The 18,870-nt window shown below is 35.0% G+C and overlaps 1 protein-coding gene across 2 annotated transcripts in view; it reads right to left on the bottom strand.

Moving 5' to 3' along the window:
* LOC104586235 (Chaperone DnaJ-domain superfamily protein) overlaps positions 1-14,438 on the bottom strand; it is a 41,204-nt gene extending 26,766 nt beyond the window's left edge. The window contains exons 1-4 of one of the 2 annotated variants that reach the window (XM_010243404.3): positions 14,011-14,438; positions 9,407-9,436; positions 2,084-2,182; positions 1,716-1,866 (exon numbers count right to left, since the gene is read on the bottom strand). In XM_010243404.3, the coding sequence (XP_010241706.1) occupies positions 1,716-1,866; positions 2,084-2,182; positions 9,407-9,436; positions 14,011-14,133 (403 nt within the window). In that variant the 5' untranslated portion in view covers positions 14,134-14,438. The remainder of the gene's footprint in view (positions 1-1,715; positions 1,867-2,083; positions 2,183-9,406; positions 9,437-14,010) is intronic. The other variant, XM_010243405.3, reaches the window with a different exon arrangement.
* Between the last annotated feature and the right edge of the window lie 4,432 nt (positions 14,439-18,870).

The following is an 18,870-nucleotide window of genomic DNA, read 5'->3' on the forward strand; positions in this document are numbered from 1 at the left end:
TTAGTATTTATAACTATTGGCTAACTGTAAAAGGGCTGAATTGCCCTTATTGCTTGCATGGCAAATAGAATAAGAAATAACTAATAATAAAGCTGAAATAACTACCAACTAACACTGTCATATCTAACAGAAATATTGCTGCCATACGAACACTGTGGGGACCACATCAGTGTTCTTTACAACCTACAACGGGCTTCTTAAGATTATCTTCTCTCTTCTTTCAAAAGCTTCAAAATCCCTTCTAGGAAACCCCTCTCCTACATTCTTTCCAACCCTAACATCCCTATCTGCCAACTTGAGCATGGTAACCCCTGGCACCGTAGTAAATTATGGTGTAAAGGGATCATATCTTCATGAGATGGAGATATAAAAAATACTTTTTTGTCTCTTTTTCCATGAGAAACTGTATCTATGTATGTATTCTAAAATAGAGGTATACTGTGTACATCATAGGATGTAAACCAATATACAAAAACATACAGCTTGAAAGCCTGAACAATTCAAAAATGAAACAATACTGTAAATGTTTCTTTCGCCCAGAGAAAAGGAAAGATAAGAAGTCTGCACTGCCCACCTAGCAAAGCTATTGGCAGTTGAATGAAGCTCTGTAAATACCCAAGTAACAGTTAATCTCCTTAGCTGAATCTTCTCCAACAACCAAAGCGGTCAGCCCCAATGAACACACTCAGCTTTTGTAGAATTCACATCACCAACAAGGCCGGTGCAAATTCTACCATCCAAGGCAAGAACAATCATGTGCAAGATTCCAAGGCAACACCATCAAAATACATACCTCACCATCTACATGAGGTTGCAATAGGGTATCCAAGGGAAGATTGGAAAACCTCTAGTAAATTGATTACCAAACCATTGTAAGAAATTCCTATGAGTTCATGGATGGCCAGATCTAATAATGACAAACAAAAAGGGCCCTGCTCCTTAGCCTATTTTCCTTCAAAGATATATTTGCCTCTCTCCTCTCAACCTCCCCCCCCCCCCACCTTCATCACAACACATGGCTTTCCAATACAAAAAGCACCTGGATCTCAGGTACTGTGTTCCAGCAATGCATCTTTTATTTGTTAAGGTTTAAATAATAGACTCGGTTCAATAAGTTGAACTCTTTGAGTTTGAAATTGTTGATAATCACATTGATAATATTCAAAGGACTTCTATGTATTCTAACCTTACAGGAAACCCAAAGAAGTTGTACATTGTCTCCACAGAGGGAACCATCCACAGTTGCACACTAACTTGCCAACTGAAGTTACAGAACAAGTTAAGAAGATCCAAACTTCAGTCACAGATTAATCAGGTTATATAATCAAAGGTCTCAATAAACCTTCTTATGGTGTCAGAAAGTAGAAATTTTATCATCTTCCTTCTGCTGCCACACACACACACACACACGCACATAGTAAGCTTTCCTTAAATGGCCCAGAAAGCTTCAACATGCTCAAAAGTTGTCCTAGATGTCTTCTCATTCATCGAAAAATTATAAGCCATGTGTTCTAGATAAGCTGTCTTTTATGGGCAACGTTTAAATTAAAAAGGTCCTCACTATATGACGAACAGTCTGGATTGACCACAAGATTCCTCCATCTGACTACAATATAATAGGTTGTGGAGGGAAGATCCCTATTTGAGCCGGCTAGGAAACCTTCTATATAGACAGACAATGAAAGAAAGCTTATGTTTGCTTTGGTTATACTGGCCTTTTCGAGCATGTGATGAACGGTAAGGTGCAGCTTTTGCAGAAGATTTCCTTGATCGAGACTGCTTAGTAAAACCATGCGAAAAATCAGTTTCTCCTTCACTGCAGCTGTTTTTGTTTCTTCTGTTGGTGTTCCATGTTTGACCATCATCCTGGATTTAGAAATTGTCAGATCCCATGCAAAACTTACTAATTAGAATAAAGCAAGACCATGAAAGTTCAAAGAACAATCTGCATAAATAAAAAAGAAAGATCATTCTTTCATAACCTTTTTTAGTTGTCTATAATAATAAATAAATTCTAAGATTTTTTGTGGGGATAATGTTCTTGAGTAATGTCACATATCAAAAGAGGTCAAGAAGGGTAAACCTGAAATGAAAATCTAGAGCATCCACTCTTGAAAAGAAGATCCTTCAGAGCTTTCTTTGCATCTGCACGTTTTTGACGTGTTGCATATCTCACATAGTTCTGATTCCAGGTATGTTGCGTCAGAGAATCTCAAAGAAACAGTAATTGGGGAAATTGTTCAGTTGTAAGCATTTCAAAGATTTGATGAAATATGATGCAAAATTTAAGTCATTAGAAATAGAAGATCAAAATGCACTTTCCATCACTGTAAAATAGAAGAATGATTATTCACATGAAAAATGGATTATGTATTTATATAGGTTTCTTATATGGATACATATATGTACAATACTTCAAACATGCATTTTCTAAAGCATGCCTATGTCCACCTGCAATGCAGGTAGGGATGATCATGTCCTAGGCTGGGCTGGGTTATTACAGGGTAGTAGGGCTGGGTTATTACAGGGTAGTAACAGCATTTGGGCTGTCTGCGTCTGTCCTGGCCCGCACCACAGGTCTGATAATAGATGTCCAGTCTGGGCCAGGCATCCAGGCCTGTCCATATAAATTAATAAAAATATATTTAAAAATTAAAATTTAAATATATGTCTGTATTTGAAAATACAAAAATATATAATTTATTTTACATATTTTAATATATCAGTATATATACTATAAATATATTTATACAATACATATATTATAAATATTATATAATATATATTAATATTATTTATATTAACCTTCTGGGCTGGGTTGGGCAATGCTGACCAGGCAGAAATGATCAAACCTTAAATGGAGGTAACAAAATAAACTGATGCAAAGAAAGAGGTAACATCAGTAGGGCAACATATATGCAAATGCATGTTTCACAAGTTGCACTTTTAAGACATTAGACTATTAAGAAAGACTGGGAAAAAAAGAAGAAAAGATCATCAATTTTTTACTGGAACACAACAAACAAGGGAATAGAATTCTTGAGAATTGCAAAATCAGATGGACTCTGGCTCAGGTTGAAAGAGGTTCTTGGTCATACTGAATAGGCTTTGCATACATACAAGTGATTCAGGTAAAACCTAGTACAATCCTTCCCAGTAACTGGATGCAAACTCAAGCAAGTCCTTTAGATCAATATTTTAAAACATGGAGGCAAGATGCAAGATGTTCTACCATCCTAAGGCATGAGGTGTAAGCCTCCCAGGCATGGAATTTTTAATTAATAGGTAATTAAAAATAAGATAAAATAAATAAAAAAGTAAATATCCAAAAAATAGGAAAATTTATGAGAAATTAGAAAGTTTCATATTTGCAATTTCTAATAATAAAACCATCACATTTATATATAAAATTGAAGCATCACTGCATAAAGTATCATTTACATAATTATATAAGTATCATCAGCCATCATTATATCACTTGCAAAGTTGCAAATCAAAACTACTGAAATAAGAATTCACATAAATTGCACAGCATTAACATAAACAAGTGTGCCATCTCATATTCAAATGAAGATAATGCATTAAATGAAATCAAATCTATGGTGTCCCAATTTCTATTTATAACATTTTCATGCAATATTACAATAAACAAATTTGGAGGGTTTTTATCCTTTGTATTATGTTAATATGTAATGGAGAACATGATAAAATGGTTCCCTCACCTTTATTTGTAATATTTTTTATTATAAAAACTAGCTTCAAAGGTAAAGAGCATATGAGGTGCACACCTCCTATCTAAAGTGCAATAAAGGTGCATGCCTCATGCCTCCAGTATGTGCCTTCAGACACTTTCTTAGTGCCTCACCCGGAGGCATATACCTCCTAAGTGCAATAAAGACGGGCAATGCACCATTCATATATGCCAAACATTCCAATGCAATTTTCTATTAGGACATGGACAAAGTAACTGCCAATTATTTTTTCTATTATTAGTAACTGCTAAAAGATTTATTTATTATGAAAAAGAATGATGTACAAGAAAGAATATGTGCCTAGTACCACTTGTAGATCATGGCCAACTGTGCTGTCAAACGCACTATGCCTTCCTTTGTTACCATTACGCAGCTGATCAATATACCAAAAGCCCTTGGCCTGTTGGAATGTATAAAGCCAAGTTGTTTAACTTTTAGGGTTGTAACATACCACCATGCTCTGCAGCTAACATATCAGTTGCTCTTACTCCAAAAAGCTTTCACTCTAAAAGCAGTAACTCTTTCCCTGGCCTCTCTCACTTTGGCAGTAGTTAGTCCCTTCCACAGTGGCTCACTTTGGCAAGAGGTAGCCCTTTCCCCATGGCGGCTCTCACTCTGTTCTAACACATTCCATCGCAGCTTCAACTCTACTCTGAGTAGTCCTTTCCATGACAGCTTTCACTCTGTTCCAGGTAGCCCTTTCCTAGATAGCCCTTTCCGTGATTCAAATCCAAGAAATGGGGATACTCAGTAGGCTCCAATACCAATATTACATACCCGACCAATACACTAAAAGTCCTGACTGTTGGAACTTGAAATGCATAAGCCAAGCTTCTAAACCTTTAGGACCATAACAATTACACATTTAGAAATACAACTGTGGCTACATTGCCCCAAAGAAATTGGTTTCTATAAAATCCATAACAAGTGTTATTCTGAGATGATGCAGGTTTGATATCCAGGTCAAGTTAACCATAAGCTAACAGAAATAGAAAATATGACTCCATACTTGGTGGTTGGAATAATGCTTTGTTTGAGTTGAGGTTAATGGCTGTAATATCTTCCAGCTGTTTAAAAATAAATAGACGAGAAGAATTAAGCTTAAAATGTGTACTTCAAAACAGCTTTATTTCTGAGATTAGATCAGAAATAGAGAAAATAAGAAAGAGAAGACAAGAGAAAAGTCGAAGCAGAAGAAATCATAATGAGAGTGGCATCTCCCACTCTCTTATTTTATTAGGGCAACATAAAAGAAGGTAGAATGACATAAATACCCATGAACACCAAGATACACATATTATTACAACACTCCCCTCAAGTTGGGTCATAGATGTCAAACATTCCCAACTCATTACATAATTCATTATGATGAAGGGCATTCACACCCCTTGTAAAGACATTAGCAAGTTGTTCCTTGGAGCTTACATATGGAGTACAAACTTCACCCCTTTCAATGTTCTCTCCCTAATAAAATGTTTGTCCACCTCAATATGCTTGGTTTGGTCATATATACCCAATTTTACATGACATCAGCAAGTTGTTTCTTTATTGTTGCAATAAAGAAACATGGAGCTGTCAACAGTAAATTCCAACTCTCCCAGGAAATTCTTATCCATAACACTTCAGCCACACCATGAGCCACAGTGTGGTATTCAAATTTCCACACTAGACCTAGCAACCACTAGTTGCTTCTTACACCAAGTCACCAAATTACTACCCACAGACCTCCTGTCATCGGCTGATCCTGTCCAATCAGCATCAGTATACACTTCGACCTCCACATGGTCATGCTTAGAAAAGAGGATGTATATTCCAACTCTTCAAGTATCAAAGCACCCTCTCTGCAGCCAAGAGATGAAACTTCTTAGGAGAATGTATATGCCGTATATACTGTATATGTGATGTCCCACCTAGTTGTAAATAGGTACAACAGTCTCCCCACAAGTCTCTGATATTGCTTAACATCTAAGAGAGTCTCTCCTTCACTTTCCCCAAGCTTGTGGCTTTGCTCAATAGGAGTGTCAACTGTTTTGACCCATAGTTTACCTGAATCCTATAGAAGATCTAGGATATACTTCCTTTGAGATATAAAGAATTAAAAATCCTTATCAGAGTGGGCAACCTCAATCCTAAAGAAATATCAAAAAAGGCCTAGATCTGTCACCTCAAACTGAGAGGCCAAGAATTGCTTCAACTTCCTTATCTCAGACTCCCAATTACCAATAATGATAATATCATCTACATGCACAATTAGACCTGCAATCTTGTCCCACTCTCTCTTCACAAATAGTGTATGATCTACCTAACATTGCCTGAAACCCACTTGTTGAACAACCTTATTAAACCTACTGAACCAAGCTCTAGGTGATTTCTTCAGGCCCTATGGAGACTTTCTCAGCGGACATACCTTCTTCCCACTACCCTTAACCCGGAAGGAAAGAATTTTTCATATCAAGTTGGAGTAGATCCCAATGAAAGTTTGCTACCAATGAAAAAAGAACTCAGATAGAGTTCATTTTTGCAATAGAAGCAAAGGTTTTAACAAAATCCACTCCATACACTTGGGAAAACCCCTTTTCTACCAACATTGCCTTGTATCTCTCCATTGAACTATTAGCCCTAAGCTTAACTGAGAAAACCCATTTACACCCAACCGGTTATTTGCCTTCAAGGAGATCCACTAATTCCCATGTGTTGTTTTTATGTAGGGCATAAATCTCTTCCTCCACAACAGCTGAGCTTTCAGGTAGAGCCAGGGTTTTAATACCATGATATTAGATCGAAAATAGAGAAAATAAGAAGGAAAAAGAGAGAGAATAGGAGAAAAGAAAATACAAAGTGGAAGATTATCTTTTTCTACACATGACAAAACCATCCTTTTTAGCTTTCCCACACATCCATCACAACATCAGAGTTGCTTCCACAGCTGTTTCAGATTGCTGAGAATCAGGATGCTACTGTGGTAGACTGCTATGAATTGAATGGTAGATCTGTAACTTGGTGTCCTTCATTTTGAAGACACTTCCAGGATTGGGAGATTGTTAAGTTTTCTGAGTTGCTTGAGCTGATTTCAATCCAATCTTTGGACATAAATAATGATGACAGTTGGAGCCGGAATTGGAGTGCTGATGGTCTTTTTTCAGTCAAATCCTTTGCTCTCAAACTTTCAGACAGGAATTTAGCTTCTGTGCCTGCCTCGAGAATTTGGAATCCCCTTTCTCCCTCAAAAGCTAATGCTCTGGTGTGGGCAGAAGCGCCAGACAGGTGTTTAACTAAAGCTTATCTGTCTAAAAGAGGGGTGCAGGTCCAGGACCAGTTGTGTGTGCTGTGTGGGCAGGCATTGGAGGATAATAATCATCCGTTCCTCCATTGCTCTGTCACCTCATATATCTGGTGGCATTACATCTCAGCTCTGGGGCTAGCTTGGGTTATGCCTGGAACAGTGATAGATCTGCTTTGGGGCTGGGAAGTTCATGGTCTCTCTAAGCTTGCCAGCAGTGTATGGGTCTCTGTTCCGGCTGCAGTGATAAGTACCATATGGACTGAAAGAAACAGCATGTTGTTCCAGAATTCTTCCAAAGATTTGGATGATTTAATTTCTTTTTCTTTTGGGAAGCTGGTCTCTTGGGTTCCAGCTGCAAAGGGGCTTCAGACTTCTGACCCGGGGGTTCTATTGAGGTCTAGGCATTTGTGGGAGTTGTATCATTTATCAATGGCTGCTGATTCCTATCCAAGGTGTTATCCTTGGGGGTCTGTTGTATTCTATCTGATTTTAATAAAATTACTTTACCTTTTCTCAAAAAAGAAATAAAATAAAAAGCAATGAAGATTTAGGAACGTTAATCAGGTCAAAGATAGTTGGAAGGGTTCTAATTCTTCTAGAATTTCAAGGATTCAGTAAGAAGTGAGTTGATAAATGACTAAGATGACTTTGATTTGATTAGTGAGTTTGGTGACTTTGGATCTGAATTATGGATCTGAATTATGGAGAGTCTTGAATTCTTCTAGAATTCAGTAAGACGTGATCATAAGAAGACTTTGGATCTGAATTATGGAGAGTCTTGAATGACTAAGATGTTTTTTGTATTTTGAACTAGTGATTTGATTAGTGAGTTATTGTATTTTTTTATTTTAAATTCTATCTGATGTTTGGTGACTCCTTGTCACCAAGAAGTGTATTGTGTTTTTTTTCTGTCAATAAAACTTCTTTATTTATCTTAAAAAAAAAACTCTTTTTTATCACAATTGTCTCATGTGATCCTCAAGGGAGCATATTATTTTTTATTTCATCTATTACTAACCTTTTAACTCTACGAGTGTTGGCTTGTCTTACACTGCTAAAGCCAAGCTTGGTAAAAGAGGACTTGTCAACTATTATGTTAGCAGCTGGCATAAAAACCTTTAACCAAACCAATGTGAACATGAATGAAGGAGCAGTCACCAATTTGAAACACCTGAAAGAGAGATGGGAACCCCTAACTCATCCTCATCCACATTGATGCCTGGTAGCCCACTTTTTCCATGGTTGAATCTTAACTGGCTATCAACTCAAAGTAATATTCCTTTCAGGTTCTGAATCATCTTCTTATGATCACGTCTACTACAACAAGTTTCTACAAAGGCCTAGTTAGAACTGTCAAAATGGTGAAGAAGAGATGAAACCGGCAGCTCGGTTGCTTTATCTCAACCCTTTTCCCTTAAACAGACATTTTGGCAACTATGTTAGATAAGTAAGAAGAATAATGTTTCTGCTCTATATAAAATTCATTTGGGCTTGCATTTCTAGTCACAAACTTTGAGCTTTCCAATTTGATTTGGATCCTTTCATTTATGATTTGGTATAAACAATTTTAATTATGGTTATAACTTAAATAAAATACATGAGCTTTAATAATATTGTTCTGCATGCAATTGGATCCAAACAATACCAATTTAACTAAGACTGGTTGGCATCTTTTCTAGAAGTTTGAAGTCCAAATGTGTGACAAGATATACAACGCCAAGTGCTATGGCATGATCTCATTGTTGACAAAGTTGAAACCCTTTATTATGTAATTATGTAATCATGGTTCCGGTGGGGCTTGGCTCATGTTGGTTTTTAAATAGGGGCCAAGCACCTCCAAGCTTGATCAATTGAATAGTTTGCTCCTTTTTTCCCCTATTTTATGTTCTAAATTTGTCATTAAAAAGGGTTCCTAGCCTAGTAGAGCATTGATGACAATTCAAGAGGTCACAAGTTCAAACCTTCTGAGGCCTTCAAAGTGATATAGTTTAGTTAACAAAAAAAAAATGAAAAGAGAAGTATATATTGAATACATAATATAATATAGTATATATGATATATAAACAAATATATGATATACTTGGATTCAAGGCCTGGTTGGGTTACTCAGACTTGAGACTTCAAGTCTACGCCCTGTCCAGAAATTTACAGTCCTTCTGGGTCAGGTTTATTTTGATCACCCCTGTTTTGAGCAATAATAATGTTTCCTGTTTATACACATAAGAACTAAGTGCCAAACTAAGAAAACAACCGCTACAAATAGCAGATACATCAATAAAATCCTCTAAATGAACATTAATTTAACAATGCTCTACAGCAAAGAGTTATATTATTATCCAAGTTAAGTACAAAGTGGATTGCATTTTGCCACCTTCGATGGTTGTTGACCTCTCCCAAAATCCTGCAAACACATTTCAATGTTTTAAAGATCACATAGAAATTATGACACTAAGATGATGATGATGATGGCATTGCACAGAACAGAATGGCAAAACAGGATTAATGTAGCCGAACCCATATGGTTGGAGTAAAGCTTAGATAATGATATCAATGATAAAATATATGACACTAAGAACTAACCAAAAGAAAGACGGTCAATATGAGAAAACTTAGGTATCAATACCATATAAGCCAGAAAAAAAAAATGGGATTGGAGTTGCAGAAAAGCATTCATGTATCTGACATCTAATTGTTGGGATAAGGTTCTAATGATGAGATGATACAATACAAATAGGTTAAAGGCACAGACAAGAACAAATAACTTACACAAAGTGAGAAACAAAAAAAAAGGGTCAAGAATCAGTAGGAAGTTATCAATCTTTGCAAAAAAGCAAGGGTAAACAACTTAAATGAAGGATTTCTATGAAATAGAGATCTCTTATATAACACTTTATTGCATAGACAACTAGCTAAAGGTCACAGTTCACAGAAGAGACAGTTTTGCCTGCAGACATGGTGCATCCTGGAAAGAGAGCTAACATTCCAGTGCATAGCTAAAATTTCAGGTGTTCATTTCTTTTATCATTTTCAGATGTGCTCAAATTTGAACCTCAATTTTCTACAACGAAGGAAGAAAGGAGTAGAGAAGAAATTGGGAGAAAATAAGAGAGGATCTTTGGTTGAAATTCAATGTGAATGAGAAGTTTATTTAATTTGTTATCAAACAAGAAAGGATCTTGGGTCATCTTATCCATGCAATGTCATTTTCCACAACTATTAGAAAGCTTAGTAAATATGTTATCTAACAAGTCCGAATGTTTAATTGATTTGAGAATGTTCAAAATCTATTAGAGCAAGGACACTGTTCAAAATCTTTAATCATGACTTTAAAATGCAAGGACACTATTCTCAAAGGCCTAAGATGGGTCATTGGGAAGGGCAACAAAGATTTTGGTCAGACAATCAGGTCCTTGACCAACCACTCATTGACAAAATCCCAGATTCTCTAAGAACAAGCATAGATTTAGAAACAAATGTCCAACATTTCATTTATTGGGACTCAAAATCATGGCACTTAAACAAGTTGGAATCAATGGTCCCAACAGATTTGATCAACAACATTTTGGGTACCCATTGCAGTTACCAATGTTGAGGATAATCTTTGATGGGATTCAAATACTCATGGAACTTTTTCAATTAAATCCATTTACTGACTAGTTGAACTTGGTCTGAACCATGAGGTCAAGACGAAAGCCATCTAGAGGATTCAATGCCTGCCGAAAATAAAGATTTTCCTATGGTTCCTTTTAAACAACAAACTCTCACAAGAAAAAATCTTCTTGATAAAGGGTTTGATTTTGATGGAAATTGTCAAGCATGTCATGAAGTAGAAGATTTAAATCACATCTTTGTTGATTGTCCCATTGCAAGCCAAACGTGGGCCACTACCCAATACCCATGAAATTTGTCCAGGGCCACAACCATAGTTGTCAAGGTGTCGCCTAGGCGACTAGGCGCCCTTGGCTGGGCGCCTTGCCGAAACGCCTTGACTTTTAGCAACTAGGCACCCGCCTAGGTGACAAAAATGACAAGGTGGGCGCCTTTTGTAATATCATTTATATTGCTGTATCTTATTAATGTATGTGCTCATTTTATTATATGATTTATATATCAATTATACTTTGTTTTAATGTTTTACCATTGAAATTTAAAAAATCAAAAGGTTTTGAGAAGAGAAAAAGAAAGAAAGAAAAAAAGAAAAGAAAGAAAGAAAGAAAGAAAAGAAAGAGGAAAGAAAGAATAGAATAATAAAGTTCTTTTTCTTCTATTCTCTCTCTAATTAAATAAAACAGAAACTTCATCCTTGTTTTTTTTTCTATTTTACTTTCCATCTTGAATATTTATCATATAAAGTTAATAACCTTCTTTAGCTGCTAATTAATATGAATTTGCTCTATTAAATACTTATTATAGTAGTATTGTTTTTGAAAATAATGAAATTAATAGATGTAAAAGATTTTTATCTTTTAGATGTGATAATTTGCCACATTTTTAGAGGAAATTTAATGTTCTTAATAAAGAGAATTGCTATTTTTCAATTAACATACATGCTGAATGGTATATAAAACTAGGACACTAGCCAAAAGTCAGCTTTTTATATTATAATTTTTTTATCGCCTTGGCGACTACGTGCCCTAGTGTTGCCCAGAATCGCCTAGACACCTTGAAAACTAAGGCCACAACAATCTGAATCATTAAGAGATTGGTGGGAAAGACTCCAAAATCTCAATAACTATCAGAGCTATTCCAACCATTTGGAAAAATGTGCTTTTATCCTATGGCCCATTCAGAAGAGTAGGAACGAGAACACATTCCAAAATAAAATGGTAGGCCCTGTCCATATCACTGAAAGAGCTTGGATCCAACTCAAGGAGTTCTTTAAGTCATCTCAAAATCAATTCAAGTGAGCAACCTAGGAGGAGTCAAATTTGGGTTACTTGGTTTCCCCCTAAACACCATTCTATCAAAATAAATTTTGATGCATCAAGAAAGGACAATGGAGACACTACGATTGGTTGCATTGCTAGGAATATTGAGGGCAAGATTGTTCGTACAATTACTTGTGCAACAGGAAGAGCATCTATCAATGTAGTAAAAGCGTTAGCAGCTAGAGAAGCCCATGTCATGGCCAGAGAATGGAGAGATTGTAACATCATTATAGAAGAAGATTCCAAGTTGATAGTTGAAGCTCACATAGGGAGTGCAAAATCCCCTAGAGTATTGGTACTTTGGTCGAACATTGAAGACTGCCACAAGATTGTAGAAGAAGACAGACTGATCACTGAAGATAAGTTATAAGCACATTTATAAAGAGGCGAACCAAGCAGCAGACTGGATTGCAAATTTAGGACACCTTGGTACTTTTATGGGTTTGTCCGAGGTTCTAGAATGTAGAGACTTAAAGCTTATTGTTTCTTTTGATTTTTGGGGAAGAGCTACCCCCGTCTTCTGTAGCTACTTTCTTATTTACCAAAAAAAATCTATCAGAGCTGAGCTTTCCATGCAAATGTTGTCAAAATCTTACAAATTACGATACGATTCACGATTTGAATCATGAATCCCAAGGGTATCGATTCGAATCTTATGTTTGAATCCTTCTCTGCAAAAACCTTACAATTTTTGTTTGAATCCTACGGCTTGATTCATATATCTTACGATTTTTACGATTCAAATAAATCCAATTAAGAATTAGTTCTCTACTTTTTTTTCGTTTATGTTTAGTTTTGCCATGGGAGACTTTTTTTAAAGCCCTTAGTAGAAAATGATTTATTTACATTATTCAAGACTAGAAATTGAGTCAAGTATCAAAAAAAAGAGACTAGAAATTGAGTTTGTTTACTATCATATGAAAGATAAAGGGCCATTGTATGTAGATTTGTTTGATTTTCAAGTCAAACTTCATTATATCATCTTAGGCTTCTATTGTACAAGTGGTAAATTCTATTGTTTTAAGTACATATATGGCAGATATAGATTAAAAATAAGATAAAGTCACTTTCCTATATATATTTAGCCTTTTAATATATCTATATTTAATTTTTTCACAACTTTATAAATAAAGGAGGGTTCTAACAGGCTCGTGCTAAGGCATTTCCTGAAAGTGACATGATGTAGCAATACCCAGAATCCCAGAAGTTGCAGGAAAGTAGACTTGCCAGTTTGTGCATGTGCATAAAAGAACACAAGTAAAACGTATGTGTAAAGTGGCAAGAAAAGATCCTGGAATTCACAATTTTATTGGACAGAGTGGAATGTCAAAAGAGGATTTGTGTGGCTGAACAAAATTTGGTTAGGCCAGAGAGAAGGCTCCATTGAATTGAGTTGAGTTGAGCATGTCCAAGTCAAATGCTTCTGATATTTCTACTTTTAAGGAAGTATTTTGTGTATCTAAACTTAAATATAAAAATTTAATGTTAAGAAGTTGAATCCTTCTTTTACATTAAGAGACATGATATGATTAGAGAAGTTTCATAATAAGCAGCAAAATTGGGACTAACACCAACAATTGATGATGAATGTAAGATTGGCACAAGAACCCTCACTGGTACCAAAAAGGTCTTGAAGTTTGGCAATACATTACTCAACTAAGCTAATAGAACCTTTATTTGACAGCATTACCATATTTCAAGTTTCCATCATTTACTGTTCAAGTATCATAAATCAACCAGACCTGAATTAATTTTCCATATGGAAATAAACAGGAGCACATTTAGACATGAATATCAAATACTTTACGGCATCAAGTTTCCTACATTTGTAATTAACTTTCCAACTTTATCAGATATTAAAAGCACGAGTAAACCTAACAGCCAACATTAGACCAAAAAATTCAAATAACCAATAAAATTTGGAAGATTAAAAAGTACCCAGTTATGAACTTAATATGGATGAAAACTAAAAGAACAGCAATGGTTCAAAATATGAATAGTTGACTAATAAAAGCACGAAAAAAAAATAAAAACTCAGACAACCCACCGGCTTCCATTTATTCTTCCACTTCTCGAGCGACGCAGGAGTTGAATGAAAAGAAGCGGAATGAGAAAATTGACAGAGGGAACTCCTAAAAATTAAGAGGTTTCTCCATCTGGGTACTTGCATATCTCCTTCAAAATCTCCAAAAAAACGAAGAACAAGCGAGAAAGATGTCAAATTAGAGTAATAAAACAGGGCAGTTTTATCGCCTCCCTCCCATGAATTCCGGCTACTATTTAGCGGAAGGATTGTTGTTTGTGGGGAAAATTCCAGCGTTCAAAAATAACAAGCCTTCTGTGTCTGCGGTCCAACAGAATTAGGGGAACAACAGGAATGCTTGTAATTGTAAACATGGAGTTTCAAGCTTCAACTCCTCGCCCTGCAGACAAGGTGGGACCCATAAAAATATATTCAACTTTGTCTTATAGTATGTCGTTTCTTGGCCCCATTATGTCTATATGGCGAATAACCAAGGGTTGCACATACTCGTTGTATAGTATAATCCTTAGTAAACAAGGTTATAAGATAAGTAGGGGTGAGAAAAAAACCGAAAAATCGAACCAACATATATTTTTATATATTTTATATGTACTTATGTATATTATATATATTTTATATTTTTATATATTATAAATTGATAAATATGCATTATATATTTCTAATATATGATATATTTATTTATTATTTAAAATATAATATATTATATATATTTCTAATTTTTTATTATATATTTATATGTATTTTTATAATATATATTATAAAAATTAAAAAATTGAAAAACCGATGAACCGAATTAACGATTAACCGAATCGGTCAACCGGTTAACCAATTGGCTTTAATTCGGTTTTAGTTACCGGTTTTCCAAAAACCAATAGTACCAATTCGGTTACAAAAAAAAAGGCTCACGATTAGGAATGGTAATGAGGTGGGTTCAGGGCGGGGCACCCCCCTCCCCATCCCCACACCGAAGTCATGATACCTTGCCTCGTACCCGCCCCATCCCTTGTGGTGGGGCGGGTTCAGGGCGGGGCATCCATTCCCCATCAGGGATGGGGAATCCCCGAATTTTCCCCGCTACAAAGCAATTACTGAAAAATACTTTAGGGATTATGGGATCCTAGGATTTTAAAAATTTTGGGAAAACTTAGAGATATTTTAAGTATCAATATTAAACCTAGAGATATTTTACTAATTTACCTTCGAGTTTGGGGGCAGGTTTGGGGAATTATATACAAAACTCGTCCCCGCCCCATACTCGGTTTGGGGAAAATTTATTTTTCCCGTCCCTGCCCCATCCTTGTTTAGGGTCGGGGAAAACCCGCTCCATTTGGGGTGGGGCGGGGCAGGGCCCCGGTTTTACGGGGGAAATTGCCATCCCTACTCATGGTTCGGTTACCCTAGTTATAAGGGTTTGGGCTTGCAGGAATTCAACAGCTCATGGATCCAAATCCACACCCCACATAATGGGCTAGAAATTTAAACAAGGGGAAGTAAAATACCTATATTTGTGTATTTAGTCAATCTCTAATTATGAGGATTGAAAATGTAATTTTAATTATTGTTTTTCACTTCATTTAATCTCCTTTCATCAAATGATTCAAGTCTTATATTTAAGGTCCCATTCTCTTTTTATTAAATCCTATATTTAAGTTTTTTTATTAATAAATGCTATTAATTATGTCTATGTCCAATAATTTTAACAATATAAAACCATATTTCAAAACTTACTCAAATACAAACTCATTCTTTACCTAAGTGATGACTAAGCAATTCAACCATCATAATCAAATTGGTCAACCCATGAAATCATAGTCAAATAATAAATTTGTTAAATATAAAAAATTATAAAAATATAGAAAAATTAGACACATTTATGATGTTTTTTAAAATCAAATTAAAAAATTAAGTGTAATAAACAATAATTATTTTTATTGATGATGAAAATGAAATACATAATCTAAAACTAACCAAAAATGAAATTGTTTTCTTGTTTGACAAAGATCAATAATTCAACTTTTGGGTCAAATGTGTCAACCTTTAATGTCATAATTAAATAATAAAAATTAATTAAATACAAAACACAAAAATACATAAATTTTACAAAAAAAAACATTTGGGCGCATGTACAATATCATATATTTATCATATTAAACAAAAAAGTTATTTTTACACACATAGAAATAAAAATTTATAGAAAAAAATTGAACAATCTATAATTCTATGTTTACACTACTATTAAAAATAGGGAAAATTCCTTAATAGTACCTTGAATTTTGGGAGTTGTGTAAAGTTAGTCCATGAACTTTAAAACGTGTTCCTACAGTACTCTGAACTTTCAAATTGTGTCTAATAGGTCCCTATCCTTGGTCCCTATCGTTAGTTGATCGTCAGTCAACACCGTTACGTGACATCATGTGCACATTAAATAATTCCAAAATGGCAAAATTACCCTTTATGATATTTTTCTAACCATTTTACCCACTTTGTTTGAGTGTTAAAAGAAGGAAAGGGGAAGAAGGGCTATGAAACCAGACATGTGATTGTCCGGTTACAGTTGATCGTTGAATGGGGGAGCTTGTAGGGATGGTAATTTTCCCCATTTCTCTAATCCTTGTGAGGATCCACCCCGAATGGGGCGGGGATGGGGAAATTTTCATCCCCGTTAGCAAGGATGGGACGGGACAAGAAGAGCACTCCCCACCCCGTGGGAACCTCGATCCCTGCCCCGTGGGATCCCCACTAATATATGTATATATGTATGCATACATTATATATGTATATATGTACACATACATCTATATATTAATATTTTTTAAAATATGGTTGAATATGTTTGAATCTTTTCTAATAGGATTGTAAATTTTAATTATTTTCTTTTTATTTTTTCAAATAAAATAAAAAACAAAAACAAAATGGTTAACATTATAAAAATCACGGGGAATGGGGATCCCCGTGGGGACGGGGATGGGGATAACCTTGTCCCCGTTAGTAGGACAGGGAGACCTGCCCCGTTTCCATTCCTAGGAGCTTGAACAGGGGAGTGGGAGCTTCAACAGTTGATCGGTGTTTGGTTTCATAACCATTCTTCCCCTTTCCTTCTTTTAACACTTAGACGAAATGGGTAAAATGGTTAGAAAAATATCATAAAGGGTAATTTTGCCATTTTGAAATTATTTAATGTGCACTTGGTGTCACGTAACGGTGTTGACTAATGGTCAACTAACGGTAGGGACCTATTAGACACAATTTGAAAGTCCAGTGTACTGTAGAGACATGTTTTAAAGTTTGGGGACTAACTTGACAACCCCCAAAGTTCAAGGTGTTGTTCAGGATTTTTCCCTTAAAAATATGAATAAGATAGTGGTAGGGGTGAGCAAATGAGTAGATTCTACTTCGAACCGAATGGAATCAACCTCGAACCAGCCTTGAACTGGCCCTACCTAATATGTTACAATGTAGGGTCTAGTTCCAAATTCTTGGAACCGACCCCTACCCAGGTCGGTTCCAGGGGTCTATGGGTTTACCCTACACAAACCAACCTGATGAACTGGCCTTGGTTGGCCTTAGTGCAACCAGCCTTGGAACTGAACTTGCCTTGTAATAAACTCCAAATTATTTTTAAGAATCTAAAGATTTGAACCCTAGCACTCATTGTTACAAAAGCCATGGTCTCATTTGACCATTGAGTTATTTAAGTAATTTTATCAATTGTTTCCATTTTAATATTTGAATGTGCATAATAAATAATGTAAAAGGTAATATTTACAAAATTTAAATTATATTATGAAAAATTTTGAACCATATGTGAATATATTATAATAATCTACAAATAAGTTTACTCAATTTAATCAATAAACATAATATAAGTTTTAAATTATATACTATCATTATTAAAGATCAACTTTTTAAAAGACATGTTTCATTTTTTTAAGAGGGAGAGTAAACAAAGAACAAGTTCCATGGGTAGACCTTGGAACCGACCCTGGAACCGATCTTCACAAGGTAGGTTCTAGTTCCAAAAACCTGGAACCAACCCCTATAAGGTAGGTTCTAAGTTCTGCCATGGAACTGAACCAAACCAACCCATGCTCACCCCTAGATTGTGGAACTTTCTTTTGACTAAAACATCCGTTTTTTGAATTTTATATCTATTTAATTGTGAAGCTTAAAATGTAATTTGAACTATTACTTTTCACCTCATTCAATTTCCTTTCTTTAAATCTTGCATTTTTTTTTATAAATGAACAAAAAAGATACACTAAGAAGATAAAACATTACAAAAATAAGAATCCAGCCAAGTAGGTAGGCCTGTTAATGATACCCAAAACTTTGCGGCCCAATATAAGGCGTTTACGTAATTAGATTTGGATTTTGTAATTTGCATTGGATTAATAATAAAAACCAAAATATAAATAAAATAAAAAATAGAAATTTTATAGAAATTTTTTAATACATTATTATCATTATCATCATCTAGAATTGTCATACTAGTTATAATACAAATGTAAGTGAAGTAGTTAAATGTTAATACTCTTAAGCTTGGTTTGTTTGTAATACAACTTAATTTGTATTGGTGCAAAAGCATGAGAATTCAAATGAATTGATGACAAATTCTGCTTAATTTACTTTTGTTTTAGGACCTATTTTGCTTTGTTTATTTGCATTGTAAATGAAATAAAGCCTTAAGCAAAGCAAAACAAAACCGGAGACAATTTCTATTATAGAGGAAAAGTATAAATACCTAAAAAACTTTAGCCAATAAAAAACCCACGTGAATTTCGATGAATAGTAGATTTAGGCATAATACATTTTCGATATCATAGTCCAAACTTGAAACAAAAATTAATCAGAATATGCACTCTT

This window comes from Nelumbo nucifera, chromosome 1 (assembly GCF_055504915.1).
Source record: "Nelumbo nucifera cultivar China Antique chromosome 1, China Antique-T2T, whole genome shotgun sequence".
Lineage (NCBI taxonomy): Eukaryota > Viridiplantae > Streptophyta > Magnoliopsida > Proteales > Nelumbonaceae > Nelumbo > Nelumbo nucifera.